The 18,698-nt window shown below is 39.7% G+C and overlaps 1 protein-coding gene across 1 annotated transcript; it reads right to left on the bottom strand.

Moving 5' to 3' along the window:
- Positions 1-4,371: 4,371 nt before the first annotated feature.
- Positions 4,372-17,581, bottom strand: LOC103048663 (hepatic lectin-like). The gene is made up of 6 exons (XM_007421422.4): positions 17,478-17,581; positions 12,616-12,723; positions 10,925-10,966; positions 9,972-10,123; positions 7,827-7,939; positions 4,372-5,396 (listed from the first exon to the last, which is right to left on the bottom strand). Exons 1-6 carry the CDS (start codon positions 17,563-17,565, stop codon positions 5,261-5,263), a joined length of 639 nt encoding a protein of 212 aa, XP_007421484.3. The 5' UTR covers positions 17,566-17,581; the 3' UTR covers positions 4,372-5,260.
- Positions 17,582-18,698: the final 1,117 nt, after the last annotated feature.

An 18,698-nucleotide genomic window follows, 5' to 3' on the forward strand; every position in this document is an offset into this window, starting at 1 on the left:
TGTATTTGGTCTCATATGAGATCAATATTCCCTCCTTGGAGCCTCCCCACAAAAAGAAGAAAAGAGCTATGCAAGAGAGAAAGAAGAGAAAAAACTATATTCAATAAACTGAGAACCCAACATTAAAATTAAAAATAAAAAATAGATCCTCCTTGCCCCCCACAATTATGGACATCAAAAAAAGAAATAAACATTTCCAAAAGTTAAAACAACACTTTAAAAAAGCAATAACTACATGGACTCTCTGAAGGGACAATACAGAAGCTTCCCACAAGCTAAGGACTCCATTTGCCATAAAAATGGTAACAGTTATTATGGTTCTATACAGTAAGTAGACTGCTATTCTTTCCCTGATGCTTCTTCCAAGAACATACCAGCAGCATCTTCTAGATCAGATAATGTTTTCAGCCCTGAATCTGATATGGCTCAGAAAAAAGACACTAGGAAAATGCTAGGCATATCCACCCCCAAATTTAGTATCTGAGTTCCATCATCATTATAATCATAAGCCCTACTCAGCTGCAGAGGGAGTACGGTAGGAATAGGACACTTCGTCTTCATTTGAAGACAAGCAAGCAGAATAACCAATTCGCCCAGGAACTGTGCAGCTGAACCTAAGAACTACTGGGAAAACAGATTAATTCCTGAGATGGCTTCAGATCTTGAGCTAGAGTCTAGGTCATGTAACTCTTGGGAATCCTGTTGGCACTATGTCAAAAATGAATGACTGCAAGGTGGAGGAGTGGCTGCTTGCTATGAACCTCACCGACTGAAGCCAAGGCTTTGCTGAGCCTGGTTCAATAAATCAGGCTGTTCAGCTTCAGCTGTGCCTGGGTGGGAAGTTAAGGAATCTCAGGTATTTATGACCTCTCAGAGTAGGTTTCAGTGCTGGAATTATTTTTGTATCCTTTCTTATTTTTATGTTTTGGCAATATCTACTTCTTGTATTTGTAACCCTACAGCCAGATATTTGCAACCATCTTGCTTCTTCAATCTGATCCCTTTATTCAGATTGCTCACTATGATTTTGACTACTCTGTTGAGCTAAGAGTCAAAATCTATTGACTGTTACTACTTGGCCCTTGAAACTCGGATGAATGAATGGGATTCAGTTTATAGCTTGACAAATCATTATAACCATGCATGGCTCTGTGATTTATGAAGAAGCCTGTTGAAATTATGCTGAAGCTGAGTTAGGCTGTAAAAGGTGCTGGCGATGTATCCCCTTGTTCTGTGTCTGTTTACAGAGCTCCCTCTGGCAAATGTATTTATTGAATAATTTAACTATGCATTTAATCATCCATTGAATGATTTATATGCCTTCCCAACTTGTAATTGTAACTCTGGGTGGCTAACATCAGGTTAAAAACAAGTGAAGAAAAAATAACTGAAACACATACCCTCAACATCTTCTGCTCTCCATGGATGAGCATGGAATGAGATGTTGTTGGAAATGAGAGTGACATCAGAGGCAGGCAGCCAGAGTGATTCAGAGTTGTAAGTTTTTGCCTGAATTTGGCTAGTTTTCCTTTCATTTGTCTCCCTTTTCCTTCCCATTTCCACTGCTGCCCTCCTCACAAGGTTGTTATTGGGATAAAATGAGCAGAGATCCCCACGTTACTCTCACTGAGCTCCTAGAAGAAAGGCAGGATATAAATCTAACAAACCAATAAGTAGATGAACTGCAGGCAACAACTTTGCTGTTATGCCATCTTCAATCCAAAGTGATTGTGTCCACCCCCAGTTTATACTACTGAGTTGCTGGTGATGTGAATTTTGATACAGGTTTCCTGCAAATATATTACAGGTTGGCAAAGCCTATCTGCAGGCTACCAGGAGGAGAATCCAAAAGCAGATGCCCTCAACATGTACGTCTAGGGAAAAGGCAGAAGGAAATGCCCACAGATTAGTAAACCCTGAGACAAAAGGCAGCTGGGTGAAGATGAAGAGGAGACACAAGTAATTCCTTAATTCTCTACACTCAGCCATCCCTCTTGTGGTCAGTAGGTCACAAAGTGCTGAAGAGTCGATGCCCATTGGATATGGACCACCATCAGTGAACAGAGTTGGAGGGTTTCAATGTTCAGTACAGAAGTAGGCAAATCTCAAAACAATAGGGAGAGTTAATGGCACATAGTCACTCTCCCTATCACTCCCATTTGTCCAAATCACTCCTCGTTCGTGGTCTGTCCACTTCTGGCTTTTTTGTGTGTTCCTCAAACACGTTAAGGCTCCTGAAATGGGACCTGATCTGCGTGACTGGGAAAAACTGAAGTTGGGAAGTGACCTCACTCATTTCATTAACTTCAGGGGAATTAAGAACCATGTCATGCTTGGGGGGCGGGGGGCAGAATGCAACTCCCTTGTCCCCTGTTGTTAATGGAAAGGTTAGGAAGGAACTGTCAGCTAGAGAATGAGAGCTGCTTTGAATAGTGCTTTCAAGGGAGTATGTGTGGAAATATTTCTTGAAAAACGATTATTTTGCTTTTTGTCATTTTGCAGTGGCATTGTTTTCCCTACTTCTTGCTGCTGCATCAGCACCCTTTTTCTCCTTCCGCTTTCTGCTTAATTTCTTTTTTTCCTGGATTGGTTGCCTAGGCAGGCCTAAACAATCAGGGATGAGGGGTCATTTTTTTTTTTTTTACTCATTTCTAAAAAGCAAGCTCTTTGTTGCATCCCCACTTTAAGGAAAAGTTTTCAGAGGAAAATTATTAAAGGTTATACATTTATAACTTTGTAACTTTATTGCCAGGGTGATATTCTCAAAACAGAGGATGATTAAAACCAGCTTCTTCCTGCCCTCCATTGTCTTGACTCTTATCACGCATAGTCAGTCCTTCCTTCCTATTTGGAGAAGAAGAATTAGACACGGCAGCCAAGCCCAAGAGAAAGCCAGCCACGTTGCCAAACATGACCGGCATATTCACCATCAGGATAACCCTATCTGACATGTTGAGGAAGCTGAGTGAAAATCACAAAACTGCTAAGCAGTTAGGAGGGTCTAATTTGCAGAGAAGCAATTGGTAGGAGAGAAATGTGACTAGGGTTACCGTATCTGGGCTGCAAAAGTGGACATCTATTGGATGGCAGCAAAGGCTATGTCATCTGATGGTTGCTCAGATTTCTGCAGTCCAGATACACTAGCCCCAGTAAGCCTCTTCTCCGTTTCCACTTACATTCCATAGCTGCTTTTTCTATTGAAATCACAGATTTCTGCAGGAAAAAGCATCCGAATGATGCAAGGCTACCTGCCATTTCTCTGCTGGAAATTCTGTAAGTTCCTGCTTGGTTGTGTGGTATGGCAGTTCCATTTGTGTATTGCTGAACGGAGGATTTACAGCTGAAATGGGTCAATTTTGAATACTTGGTTTGGAAGGTCAGCTTCCAGAGATATTCCTAACGAGAACTTTGATGCTACAGTGTTCCATAACTTGCTTTTTATAACAATGAATAGATCTATCCAATATCAAAGACCCATGAAGTCCTTATTCCCTGCATGGGTAAGACTACACCTGGAACTGTGTATGATTCTGAGCACCACATTTCCACAAAGGCATTGATGAGTTGAGCAGGTTCAGAAGGCAACAAAGATGATACTGGGACTTGAGGACATGCCATATGAGGGCAGGCTGAAAGCACTTTGGGCGTTCAGTCTGGAGAAAAGCAAACTTAGGGGAGATATGACACAGAATCAGTGTTCTGGTACATATAAGGGTGACATAGGGAAGATGTTCAGGAACTATTTTCTATTGCCACAGAAATGAGGACCAGAAATAATGGGCATTAGGCTGCATCTAAGTAGATTACACATACACACCACACACACACACACACACACCCTGACCGTAAGATCTGTTCAACAGTGGAACTGCCTATCTACAGAGGATGGAGGTTTTTAAGGAAAGGCTGGGCAGCCATGCTTTGAAGATTAATTGTTTTTGCTGCACATGGCAGAGAGTTGAACTAAATGATCCTTGGGATCCTTTCCCACTTTGCAATTCCATAATCACCAACAATTTGAAAGACATAATTTTTCTCCATTTCCTTTCTTAGTGGTCCCAGTTGTTGTTGATACTGGATATATATTAGGTAAGTTAGGAAATTAGTTTTCATTTTCATTCATTCAATATTATCAGCTTTCTCCATGAGGGATGGAGGAAAATTCATTTGGTCTGGGTTTTTATATGAACTTATCCTCTTCACATCCCCTGCCCTTTTATGTAATGTGAAGCATACATGGACACCTTTGCTGTCCAGAATGTGATTTGCCATTAAAAAATACGTATAAATGCATCTCTGAGCTTACACATATATATAGGAAAAATGTACACCACCATTAGCTTATTAGAGGAAAGCACAGGGGCACTCACATGAAGCAAAGATGTCTAAATATAAGTTTATTAGGAGGCTTGTGTACAGCTTTGCAAAATGTCTTGGAAAGGATAGGTAGGAAAACAACGAAGACTGAAATAGACAGACTTTGCCTGTCCTCACTTGAACAAGCACAATTTGTTTAGCGCCAATAGAGACCACTATTTCTAAGGTGATGTGCTGATTTCAAATGAAGATTTAAATACAATGAAGACCTGTTGTTTCTTGGGCAAGGATGCCGGCTGCAGTCTTAGTATTATTGTTTTAATTTAAACAAGATCACCCTAACTAATATATGCTATAGAATTCCATCGGCTTACAGGGCTTTATCTGCTTCTTGGTTTATCCCTACTGGCACCAGTTTTCACAGCCAAGGTTCAGCCTTGGAACAGTAAATAAACATAGATTCAAAGGCTTCTGAGCAGGTTCAGAGTACATTTCCCTCACAATTATTACAGAGAATTCTAGCTATTTCAGGGATTAGACTGAGAAATGATCCCAAGTCACGGGTAATGTTTCTAGATTAATATGAGCCTTTGTATGATTTGTGTGGCTGTGTGTGATCATGTGTAAATTAAGCCCTGCCATCCATTTGTTCAGAGAACCCTGGGATATGAACAGTTATTTCACCACCATTACAAAGGTGTCTCCATCAACAGATTGTTTAGATTACATGCATATTCTATTCTATTCTATTCTATTCTATTCTATTCTATTCTATTCTATTCTATTCTATTCTATTCTATTCTATTCTATTCTATTCTCTGTTGTGCTCTTTGATTATGCTGGCTTGCTTGCTTGTTGTTGTTGTTGTTAATATATAGCTTCATTCTGGCTCTCCAGAATCATTGTGATTCCAGAGTAGATGATTTCTCTCCCCTTCGATTTTTTAGGAAGGTAAAGGTTTCTTGCACACATAAAAGCTTTTTGTGTTACAGGATACATCATTCCATTCACCAGCCTCATGGATCTGGGCACAATCTTCATTATTGCCATGGTCATTGGGTTCACCTCTTGCCCAATTCCTAAATAAGGAAGATAGTCAAATTAATCTGAGAGAAATTCAGAGAGAGATGTCCTTCCTCTTCACCCACATCATCTTCTGCCCACCAAGTATATCCAAACTGTACTTTTCCAGTGGTGGCTTTGAGTCAGTTATTACATGTACATCCCACTGTTTTCCAGTATGAAACTTGAGGAAGCATAGATAGGCCTCCAAGGCTCAGCAGAGTATCTGCCAGGTTGGGACTGGTTTAACATTAGCACGGTAGTTACACTATCTATCTGTAGGTCATGCCCTATATACCATCTATATCTACACCTACACCTATACCTATATCTATAGAGAAGGCTGTTTCTTCATCTGACTCTTAGTGTCTATGGCAGAGGTAGGGAATTAGTGCTCTTCTGGATGTACAAATCCCAACAGCACTAGCCATCATAATCAATAGTGAGGGACACTAGGAGTTATAATTCAGCAACATCTGAAGGCTATTCCCTAAAGTCTTTTTCACACATAATCCCAATCTTGACATGCTGCTTCTTGGGGATTAAATGCAAGTTAATTCATTAAAAATGATTTTGGGTGGCCACTGTCTCCCACATTTGCCACCTTCATCACTTTCTCCATAGTACTTCTTACCCATGAACAGGTATATCCCTAATGGTTGACATTATTGACCTCTTGTCAATGGCCAAAGCTCAGTAGAAGTCCACTGCCAGTTACTTGAGTCTCCATGTTCTCCTTGTTAACACTGCTTGTTCATCTGTCCTTTTAGGTGAGCAAGCAGTGAAAGGGAAGTTGGTTGACAAAGCAGTGTGCAATGAATGGGCAACAAGGACAGTAGTGATGAATGAGTGGGTGGGTTCCAGATTTTGTAGGAATTTTTAGATATGCCTCTGTGCTTATTGAGCTCCATCCTGAAACAGGCTCAGCAGTTCTTCCTCACTGTTACTTAAGCATCTGCATTCTCTCTGAGCCCAAACTGAACAACTGCTTGAAAGGAGAGAACAAGGCAAGTGGAAGAAACTTCATTATGCTCTTACTCTAGTTAGAGGGGATAAATGAACAGGCAATGAAAACATGGAGAAGCAGGCAGCTATGCTTGCTTCTAATGGCCAAATGATCCTCTTCATCCGTGAGGTCATCTTGCAGAAGAGACCACCAATATATAAAGCCATTGTTAGATGACCAGCTTTTCCATCTCAAAATTTTTCCAAGCCCAATGCATATGGGCTGCTTTGGCTATTTTCAGACATTAGGACATTATAAGCATGGACATGTTTACATATTTGCTAGTCTCTAGAGCTTACAGAGAACTTCCAGCCATTCAGTACTTGCCCTTCCTGACCGCTCTCCATTGCCTTCTAAACTCCTACTGGTAGCATGTTGGCAATTCTACATTAAGGCTCCTTTATCTTATTGTGCCAAGCACTGCTCTGATGTGATCTCAGGAGTTGAGAGAGAGGCCAAAGAGCACAGGCTGAGGCAGCTGTACTGGCTACATTGCTAATGGCAAGAACTGACTTATGAAGTCATGTGACCAACAGGCTCATCTTGCATGAGTATATAAATGATGCCTTCATTTGGAAGATCTCACTGAATTGTCATTTCAAGCAGATCAACTATACATTGTTTTATATATTAAAGGATGATCGTGGTTTTTTTTCCAGTGGCTCCCTAATGCATTATGGTTAAAAAATAATTGCTATCTTTGTTCCTTGATTCTGCCAGTTGTCAATATTGTATTTGACAGTGACATAAGTAACAGTCAGATACTATTATCTGAATACTTCATGGAAAAGTTCAGTGCAGGTAGAGTTCACTCTTGATGTGTGTGGGAGTTAAATGGAGGGTGTGAGGAAGACAACTGAAAAATGTCCAGTGCAGCATAGAATTGTGTAGTATACAGAATGGCTAGGCAACACAGAGGCAATTCTTTTGTGCAAACAGGGACTCAGCAGTTCTTCACCGCAGATTCCTCTCTATTCTAGCTTTAGAATAGCTTCTCTGCTATTCTTCCTGCAATTCTTTCCCTCCTAGCCAGTGCAATGGCAACATTTTGAGATAGCAGGCTTCTGGACATCCAGGGGCTGCTGGACTTCAGTTTCTGACATCCACCACTATCAACTTTGTGGTTGGGATTGCTGGGAGTTGTAGTTTACAGGTTCTCTACTCCTGCATCATAGTAGAACAAGTGAACAAAGAGTATGGAGAGGCTTGTATCAGTGCAGTCCTATATTAATCTTTTCTCCCAAGGATTATGGTAAGTTTGGTTTGGTGGCAGAGTTCATGTCTGTGTATCTGTTAGTTTAGGGTGCCAAATACTTTAAATATGGAAGGAGCTACATGAAACTCCCATTTCTGCCTTTTCAGGATGGAAAAATCAGGAAATCTGTCAAGACACCTGGCTAATGGTAGGATATGAGAAGTGCACTGCATAGGCTTGTCTTACTTGAAGCTGGTTCTGTAGTCTGTGTTATCAACCCATCTCCAATGCCCTTCGATATTGTTGTCACTGAGGCCAATCCAGTAGCGCTCACCCCTGGTTCGAGACTGAAGGAAATTCTAGGGTGCCAAAAGGTGGGGAGGGAAGAAGAATCAAAGTTATAACAGCAGCAGCAACAGTGTGTGAAAAATGCTTAGGTTGAATTGATCTGGAAGAATTCTTATACTTTTGTTCTGTACTCATAGTAACTAACCACAGTAGTATATGTGTATTAGTATTATTGTTTTAATTTAGGACCATCCTAAAGTGTTTATTCAAAAATATGTCTTGGTTAATTCAATGGCTGTGACTTTGAGTGGTGTGTGTAAGAGATCATCCTGGTAAGGCTTTGCTTATGAAATTGTTCTGCTCTACACACATCATCTTCAATTTGCAGCTTTCCTGTCTTTTTCCACCACTAGTTCTATGTTTCTTTCCTATCAAAAAAGAACATGGAAGAGAAATACCTCTCCCTTCCTTTTTTGGTAGGGAGGAGCCATTTCTCTGGAAATGTTTTAGCAGCTTTAATTACAGATGCTGAGCTGGAATACATTAGTGTGCTTTGAGAAACAAATCAAAATATAAGAGCCTATATTAACCAATAATCTTCTCCCAGAGACCTGGAGTTGTATCACATTTCTTTACATCACCCATCATTTACAAGTGGGAATTTGTGGGTGTCCAGATTCTGTGAACTATAATTCCCAGCCTCCTTCACCATAGACCACATTGGTTGGGTTGCTGAGAATTGTAGTTCAACCAGATCTGGAAAAATGTGTGTGTTCCCATCCTTGCCACTGAGGTATTGGCCCATTGTATTTCTGCATGAAACATGGCTTGAGGGTTACTTCGGTAGGCATATTTGATTGAAAATAGTCTTCCAGAGCTAGCAGTGCCATTAAATGGACATTTCTGTACCACCACTCTTTTTACTCCCTAAGCCATCAAAAGCAGTTGAAAGGCAATCTGTGTTTGTCTTTACCTCCACCAACTCAGAAATGTTATGAGCAGGGATTTCTCTGCCCCTCCTGAAAATCTCACCCTTACATCACACAAACAGAGAGAAAGAAAACAACCCACCCAGCCAAAAATCTTGGGTGATTTTTTTTGTTTTGTTTTAATTGTATTAAATGATTAATTGCTGCTCAGTCCTTATAGAGTTGGGTGGCGTTATACAATTTTGAAATAAATAAAAATAAATAAACCGAGCTGCTTGGTACCTCCCAAGCCAATCTGACAGTATAGGGAAGTAGGAAACTGACAAAATTCAGTTTCATCCCTGCTTGTTTCTCTAGCTAGTGGCAACTGAGGGAAAACCTCGAAGCTCTCAAGTTAGCCTTCCTCTTACAGGATCTGAAAGGTGGGATAAGCAAGAATTCCCTTCAATGGGGAAATGGAGTGACTTAAAAATATCAACAGACACCCTAAGTTCTTAGTGGGTTTCTCCACAATGCAGCTGAGCCAGAAATAAATCAGTTCAGTTCTCCAAGACTGAGGTCTAGAGTGGTTTCAAAATGGCGTAGAATTCATATGTGCAAGCACCCACTGTCTACTGAGTTTTCTTAGTAGGATCAATGAGAACTGAAAGAGGATATGTTCCTTGATTATTCTAATGCAATGTTTAGAAGGAATGACAATAGCAACCACACATATGCTGAAAGCATTGTTCATCTCTGCAGAGCATCTGCCCTCCAAATGATGCAAGCAATTCAGTAGTGCAATATTTAGGGATCCTGGAATCTGCTCTCCAAAAAGGAAACAAAAAAAATATCCAGCTTTAATGAACATGCTGATGTACCGAAATAATGAGTACTTTGTACAGATCATCTTGCTCTGTTCGAAAATGCAGGAGAGGACATATCTCAGCATATTTTATCTGTTTAATGTCTTCAGTGTAAATCAACTCCTAGCTGCTTTTTCACCCAGGGGTGAAACAGCTAGGTTCTCCCTGAAAAATCAAGGAGAAAAAAAGGCAATAATTTGTAACAGAGAAGTAGTGGGCAGAGAAATGTCCCCTCCCAATGTTGCTATGGGTAGTCCGGGGTTGGTAACAACTTTTCTATGGGATATTTAAACCTACATCTACCCTCAGACAAACCCCAGCATCCTTACCTGTTCATACTGATTGGTAATTACCACCAGTTGTGAATGCTGTTGTTCACAATGACTCTTAGCTGTGTGCCAAATGAGTTGTTGGAAGGAGAAGAAGTAACATGCACCATCAAAATAGTCCCATTCTCTGCTTTTGGCTCCACATGGGTACACTGGCAAAGACGAAAAGACTGAGAGTGAGCCCCTTTGTATATTACTCCAAAGGCTGTTCTTCAGGCTCAGAGCATTTTTTTTTCAGACTTAATGGCTTTGGTGTCTGCTACACTGCACTGGCATTTTGGAAGCATGTAGTTAGCCTGCAGTAGAAAAGCAGAAAGCTAACTTTGTTGTAAGGTATGATCAGCTGGGGACTGGAAGGGTACTACAGCTGAGCAGCGGAAACAGAAAGTAAAGGGATGTTCCCCTGTGGAAAAACTCATAGGAATAAACTTGCTCTCAGTGAATTCTTCAGTATATTAAAAAGAGGAAGAAAGCATGCTAGGAATTTAGAAGTGAGGGAAGCACAATTGCCTTAGAGATGTCTGAACCACAATTTTAGTGGAAATAAATTATGGCTCTGGGCAGGGAGTTGGACTATAAGGTCTCCAAGATGCCTTCCACACTTCAACAATGACTCAGTGTGAAAAGCAGATTTTATGGTGGAATTTGATTCTCAAGGCAGTGACTGTGTTTACTCAATGGACAGAATGCTTACTCAGTTTGCCAGGTTTCCCGGGATCCTATGGCAGGCAAAGAAATTAGTTGCTTAAAACTGAGGTGCTGGAGTTCAACCTGCATGGAAAATGCAGCCTTCTGTGGACTGGAAGACTTTCCTAATAAATCAGACAATGATTTGGGGTGTGTGTTCTCCTCTCAGGCTCCATTGTGAACTCTGATGGGGTCTAATTCAACAAGTATTCCCCACACCCAACGATTAGGGCCTGGAGCCCCTGGACTTCTTGAAAATTACTTACTGTCTTTGATTCCTTGGCCTTGTTGCTGCAATTTGCTCCTTTCTATAAGAATAGAAATGCACACAATAATATTACTAGTTGAGAAGCAATATTCAAAAAAGATCTTAAGCACCTTGAAATAATGCAGGCCTGGGGCTAGCTTTGCAAGAACTTTACAATTTTACACCATATGTCTCAACCCTCATAGGAAAGTATCCTGCACAGATTACAGTAAGTCTCTCTCTCTTCCCCCGCAATTAATATATTTGTGCTTTGAAAAGCACATGGCTTTCAGAGGGGAGTCCACTTAAATTAGGTTCTTTCATCCTCTTTGCTGTACAGAGCTAAAAGAAGCATCATTTGTGGGAGACATGGAGACAGTTAAAACATATATAGATGCATTTTGGGGTTTGTTACTGTGGGCTGATTTGCAAGTGTTTTGACTATATTTAGCAGAACCATAACTCTCCTCGGGGCAGAATACGCTTTAAATAGTGGGTGGAAAAGTGGAATTGTTTTACAACTCTGGGGCAGAACTGTGGTTCAAGGGTGCAGATTAGATGGCCATCCATGATATCTCAATGCAATTGATCTACCTCTGAAACTCTTAAAATCCTCTTTGTCCTCCTTCCTTGGCCTAATTTATGCATAATTTTAATCAGGATTTGCTTTGCCTAATTGTGGTTTCTTTGAATGTCAGAACCCATCCTATATTGTAACAATCCATAGTTTATTTTTTGCAGCAAATCACAATTTAAAATAATATGATTTTGTTGTGGCAAGCCATAGTATTTATATTTTATATATCTTTCTATCTTTCTATCTGTCTAATCACTTGCCACAATATAGAAAAAGCCGGAAGCAGTAGAAATAGAGGTAAGTTTAGTTTTCTCTTTTTGATTATTAAAGCAAACCTCGCTGTATTAAATGAACAGTGCCGGGGCAAATGAACTTCTCAACTCATTATGAACTTTTCAACTTTTGGCAGTTAGCCAAGAGCAGCTGGAACATGTCTGACTGTTCCAAATAATGTTTGTACATGATTGGGCCTTTGCACGTGCATATGGAATGTTTAATGAGGTAGTTAGCGGGTGGATCACATACTTAATGAAGTAGCTAAGGAGCAGAATGGGAAATAGCATAAAAGAACCATTTCCTAAATCCTTTCCATCCATTTTGTAAAAGTTGATTTCACCATTGATCAAATAAATCCATCGACAGACGGATCCTTTACATTGTATTTTATTTTGGTCAGGAAATAAAATGTCCACAACAATTGATTTGTAAGTCCTGTGTCTGAACCCAGAATCTTGGCTTATTTCTGGTTTGTTTTTATGTCCCATTTGGGTACTGACAGAAGAGATGAAGGCAAAACTGTTAAAAACTGACTGAATAAGCCTGATTATTTTATTTATCTGCATGACTTTCTCTACTTGTTCAGCAAACCATGATTAAAACAATTTATAACCTAACCTTAAAGACAGTGTTGGGTTGTAAAGTACAGTGATTAACTGCAGATACTTATATTTTGTCCCCTGGTGCACATAGCACTGTATCGTACAAGGCCAGCTGGAAATTAATGTAGGTTTTGTGGGTTCAGGAACTTGATTTTTCTAGAATACTAAGAATTTGAGAGAGTTCTAAAACCACTTTCTACAACATTTTGTCTTGAAGCCCACAAAGTATTTCAGAACTCAAAATAACTAATTTACCCTGGGCCACCACAAGTCCAAACAATATGATGATCAGCAGGTAGGAGAGGGCCAGAAGCACATAAACCACAGAAGAGGACATCCTTCTCCACCATGGGATATATCTGTCTTTCAAAATAGAGAGAGAGAGAGAGAAAGAAAAAGGAGACGTTAGAATCCTGCATGGAAATTCTCTCCAGTATTTGTGTTTTGAAAACTGGCTTACACAATAAAGCCATTGTATAGACAATTCTTTGTACAGTGTGCTTTGTACAGTGTTCTAGTAGTATTTCTTTAATGTTAGGAACATGTGCACACCTGACTATGTAGTCTCAGTGTTTTTCCCATAGTAATAAGAGCCAATAATGTAGTCTTGTATATAGATTGCTATGAGATATAAATAACCCAACAATAATGAGAGAAAACATCAGTATTTCTTTAGAGCTGTGTTTTTCTTTTAAAAAATCAGGTATAGCTCTGTGCTGAGCAGTGATGTCACCAAAGTAATATTTTCCGGCTGAAAAGTTTGACTCATGGGAATCATGTTACTAATCTCACATACAACGTGTACATTATGATCTTATAATTTTTCTCTGGCTCAGAAAGCTAATCCAAATCAGAGGTAGATTTACACACCTTGCTACAAATGAATAAAAACAAAGAGAAAACATGTCAAAAATATCACAGATGCCATATTTTAACACCAATTGTTATGTGTAAAAAAAGTAATGAAATCATAGGCATAGGAGAATTTAATATAGACAGAATAACTCTGGTTTCACGATTGTTTGTTAATCTTTTAAATTTAAATGCACTGGTTGTTAAAATTTCCAGAGCTTCCAATATTAAAAAATTCAGTAGCAATAAATAAGAATGAAATTAATTGTTTTGCAAATGTGATATAGCTTCAGATGTGTCGACGGATGATGGACTGCAATTAAGCTACTTTGGATTTTCATAAGAACTTTTCATTAAAATACAATGTTCATGAAACCTCTGATGCAGGATATCCACAATGTAATGGGTTGGTAGCAAAGATGGAAGTGGAAGACCCAGCCACAGCAATACGTGTGCATGTGTGCACACACTCACACACATACTTAGCAAATATGCTGAATTATAGTACCCTAAGCTCCATTAAAGGGACAATACATTACAACTCTCTTCGATTGTCAGGTTCAGCCCAAAGAACTCCACGAGATAGTACAGATATAGTTCTAGAGCATTTATTAGCTTCCACCTACAAGACAGAATCTTGCCAGACTGAATCTAAACTTCCCAAGCCAGTAAGCAAACACTGCGAATTCCTTAGGGTGGTGCCAGTCTCATCCTCTTCACCTTCCCATGCTCATTCTGGGGGCTAAGGAAATGCTTATCTCCCCAAGCATGGCCTTCACCAAACCATTCCATCGCATAGATACAATTAAAAGAAATTACACATGTGTGCCGAAATAAATATCAAAACAGTATACTGTAAAATATCTCATATGGTATTCGTGTCTCCTTTTGATTTCTAGGGGCATACCTGGCACAATCAGAACAATTAACAACCATCTTTTCAATGTCGCTAGCGAAGACATGATTTCCTTTGTCCTAGCTCAAATCCTATGAAAGGGAGTGGTGACTTTCAACTTTGTGAAATTGGAAAAACATCCTTTTTCTTTAAGCCTCTAGAATAATAACTCTATCCCTCGTATAGAGAATGCCATCACTAGAATATAGAAAATCTCTTACAAACCAAAGAGCTTTTGCCCCGGGGGCCACATCTTTCAAATACTGTGGCCATCTGTAGCCTATATATACCATAACTGACTATAACTGAATATCTTGCTTCATAGCTTCTAGTATGGTGGCCTTGCCCGCTGAATCCATGGCCAGCGTACCCAAAGCATAAATCACCCTCTCCCCTTCACCCAAATCTTCTTTACTTCTGGGGGGATCCACAGATGCCCTGGACAAACTATCAGCAAGATACATTAATTTACCTGGAATATATACCACATTAGAACCATACTTTTGGAACTGGAGTAACACTGCAGGCAAGCGGGAGCACTGCCAATGAGCTTCTGAAAAATTGCTTCCAAGGGCCTACAGTCAGTCTGCACCAAAATAGTTTTACTAAAATCATATTGGTCAAGCATGCTCATAGCATAAAGAACTGCAAGCAGTTCTTTTCCAGTCTGTCCATCCCTCTGCACTGATGTATCCCATGATCTTGATGCATAAAATACTGGCCTATTCTCTTGGAGTAAATAGGCTCCAAGACTACTCTTGGATGCATCAGCTTGCACTGTGACTGATTTGTTTGTGTCAAAGAATCGAAGAACTGGTGCCTGACACAACTGCATCAAAAACCTCTCGATGCTCTGGAAGCCATTGAAATAGTGTATTTCTCTTCAACGGACCCTGTAAGAATGCAATTAATTCTGCCTTCATAGGAATATATCAGGATGGGTATTGAACCAACCCAAGAAATCTAAGGACACATTGTCTATCTTGAGGGGGTATCATGCCCCTTATAGCTTTAACTTTAGCCTTTTCAGCTCTCATCTCCTCAGCAGTCTCTACATGGCCCATATATTGAATAGAATCTACCTTAAATTGGCTTTTATTTTTGATTAAACTTAATATTTTTAGCACATGCTATCTCGAAACCTTCAAAAACAGCAGAATTAACAGCAATCAATTGGTCCTAAGTTAAAGGTTCAACTGTACTTCTCATATCAGCCCTCTGAACCAATTGTAAACATTCTCATGCTGCCTGTCCCAATATTGGAAATGAGGAAATATTTGTTACATGAAACAGCAATTTAGCTACAGTATTTTCCTTATGGCTTGACATTCCAAATCTATGGTTCCTAAACATTGCGTAGGAGTTTCCTCAGATGCTACCAGAGATTCATTGCTCTTTACTAATATATTCATGCCTGGAAATTCACAAAACATTATTGTAACAGCATGACATTGACTTGCATCCCAGTATCTAATTTAAACTTCAACTGCAGCTCTTTTATAATCACATGAACATACCATCCCGCCTCCTGTCCTATAGTATAACAAGGGTTTCGTTGCACCAATTCCCCAAGTAACAAACTGTCATGGCACCTTTGTGACAAATCGTCTCAAATGCAAGTTCATGCCAGAGCTGATGTACTGATCCATAATAAGGGCACAATTTATTTTTAAATCTTAAATTCTCAATTTCAGATACCTTTTCTGGAGCTTTATCACATCTTTTTTTTTGGCAGCATATACTGTATATAAGTCCTTAGTAGATGTTGAAATACCTGCTGCAGTTTGCAGTTGTGCTTTAGCACCCCATATCTCAACAGTCTATTCCAAAGTAAGATCAGGCTGTCTTAAAAGTCTGTCCTTTATTCACTTAAGTGGTTCACTAAATACAGCTTTATCTCTCACCCCATCATTAGTCATAGAACCAAACTCATAGCTGCTGGCTTTTAATTTAAGTTTCATAACAAAATTTCCCCTAAATTTGGGAATAATTCCAAAAGGAATAATGTTCAGACACAACCTTTTGATGGTGAGTGCAGTGTATCCTAAACTTTGAAAGAATTTCTTCGATATCTTCTGGTCTTGCAACGTCTAAGAAGCCAAAGTATTATAGACAGCTAAGGTTTCCTCCCCCCCCATCTTGCCAAATAGCAACTTGTCATTTCTTCTGCCCCAACTGCAGAAAACTCCGTCCCCACTGCTTCCAGTTCTGAGACAAATTTGCCTGTAACATCAGTAGAGTGGGAGGCCTAAGGAAATCCATACTCCCAAACCCAATATTGAATTTCCAGTAGATGAGCAGAAGGTCCAGCTTGTGACACCAGGTCATGTCTATCTGGAGCAAGGCATGGCACATACCAAGTCTTGTAAAGAAGACTTTATTAAAGAAAGAGAGGTAGGAGGGCAAGAAGCAAAGGAAGATGGGAGCCCTAGCCCCAGCAATACATACTGAGCAAATCTGCTAAATCATGGTAAACTGAGGTCCATTAAAGGGACAACATACTACACTATTTTCTAGTGGAAAACAGTGTTAAGTGTATAGGCTTTTGTTTAGATTAACATCTGCCTCTCCCAAGAAAAAATATTTTTCCTGGAAGTCTTGGTCCTTTCCTCTCAGGCTTTCAAAAGTTCTATCCACTTTTTTTAAAAAAAGTGATGTATGAAACACTTTACCTGTTCTTTTACTTGTTCATTTCTTGGCTTGTCAATTTAAACTAATTTACTTGCAGGAACTACTAAAAATGCAAATCTGCTTTATGGATTGGGGAAAAGGGAAGGGGTCTTGGAAACATCACTTTTTAAATGAATGTTATTATGATCAACTAATTAACAGAAGAAAAAGTGCTAGATACATATAAGAGTAGTAATAATGTCACTCAATATAACTTCAAAGTTAATGAACTTATAATAGAAAGAAATGCAAGACAAGACTCTTTTCCCCCAGAGCCTCTTACTCTGGGAGAGAAAGATGTTTTGAGATTAAAAGACTAAGGACTACCGACATCCTAACTGTATAGACCCTTGTGAGCTGAAGGCAGGCAACCAGGAACACATTAATCCAGTCAAGAGAATCTATCTTCTCAGAATGTCTTGCCATTCAGAAAAACCACCTGGTACCAAATGAAGGATGAAGCCACTGCAGAACTGGGGGAGGCTAACCTAAACTTTAGTTCACTCCAAATGATCTTGGGACTGTTTCAGTTAAATCAAGCCTGCTCTAACCCTAGTGCTGATTGACGTTTACAGAAAACATGACATGATACCTCCTCTTAACCCAGGCAAACACAGCTAATATGGAGCAAATCTGCTATTCTAAACAAATTACTTAGTCTTCCCCCTGCCATTGAGCTGAATCTATAGCAAGTATTTACCAATTGCTCTCACTGGCATGCTTGTTGCAGTTTCTGTTAAATATTCTTCGTCTTTGAATTGCTGTTCGCAGTCATTGATGGAACTCATTGTGCAATGGAGCTGATGTTCATGATGGGTTTTTATAGCTTGACCTGCAAATTGGGGAACTTAAATATAATATGTAAGCTTCGGTTCTTTTATTGCTGTTTTTTTTGAACTGTCAAGGGAAATTTGTTTGGAATTGGGCTCTGACTAGGCAAGTCCTGTTGAGGAGCCTGAAGCATGATCTTGAGGGTTTAGCTGGGATGAGTTTGTGCCTCTAACTCACAAAGATGTGGAGAAGGTTGTTTGGACTGCAAACCTAGTCACTTTATTAGATCCATGCCTCTCCTGACTTAGTAGGGCTATTTAGGAGATGACGTGGGGTTAGGTCCATGTTTGGTGTTAGCTATCTTGAGGGAGGGGGGGGGTTATACTGGCCTTAAAGGAAGCAGTGGTGTGCCCCTCCTCAGGAGGATATCACTGGATCCAACAGTCCTGGATAACTTTCTTCTAGTCTTCAATTTTCCCTTAGAGAATTTTATGTTAGTTTGACTGTATCTCTTGTGGACATATATTGTTCCTCCTTATTTTATTGTTCTTGCTGGTTTTAATGTTTATGTCACCCAGAGCATTTGGGGAGTTGGGCTGCCTTCTAAATTTGACAAATAAATAAATCTACCCACAACACTACCTAAAGGGCTTCAGGATTTAAGCTTCATCAGAACAAGCTTTTAATCTTTTTTGAGGACCTGACACAATCATGCCCTACCAATACAATTTTTCTGCCTTATTCCCATGATATTGCCCTTACCTTGTCCCTAGGCCATGATTGATTGATTGATTGATTATGTGCCATCAAGTTAGTGTCAACTCTTAGCCAAAAACGAACTGATGGATGCTAGAACAAATCAACCCAGAGTTCTCATTTGAGACACAAATGACCAGGCTTAAATTATCCTGCTTTGAACACATTATGCAAAGACCGAGCTCCATAGAGAAGGCTCTAATGCTGGAAAAGGTGGAAGGAAAGAGAAGAGGATGACCAGCAGCAAGGTGGATGGACTCAGTTACCGTGGCAGTGAGTGCACTGTTGGGAGACCTGAAAGAACAGATTAGGGATAAATTGTCATGGAGGAACTCTATCTTTGTGGTCACTAGGAGCTGAAAATGACTTGATGGCACATAATCAACCAATCAAA

The sequence above is a fragment of the Python bivittatus genome, unplaced genomic scaffold (genome assembly GCF_059951505.1).
Source record: "Python bivittatus isolate LINGU-HERP-01145 unplaced genomic scaffold, Pbiv_v1 ctg000220_np1212, whole genome shotgun sequence".
Lineage (NCBI taxonomy): Eukaryota > Metazoa > Chordata > Lepidosauria > Squamata > Pythonidae > Python > Python bivittatus.

Bases quoted from the DNA above. Each gene is read 5' to 3' on its own strand.
- LOC103048663 (XM_007421422.4), bottom strand. From the start codon at position 17,565: ATGAGTTCCATCAATGACTGCGAACAGCAATTCAAAGACGAAGAATAT. The intron at 12,724-17,477 runs GTAAATACTTGC...CTATTTTGAAAG, and splicing joins CATGCCAGTGAGAGCAATTG to ACAGATATATCCCATGGTGG. The intron at 5,397-7,826 runs GTAAGACAAGCC...TTCCTTATTTAG, and splicing joins GACTACAGAACCAGCTTCAA to GAATTGGGCAAGAGGTGAAC.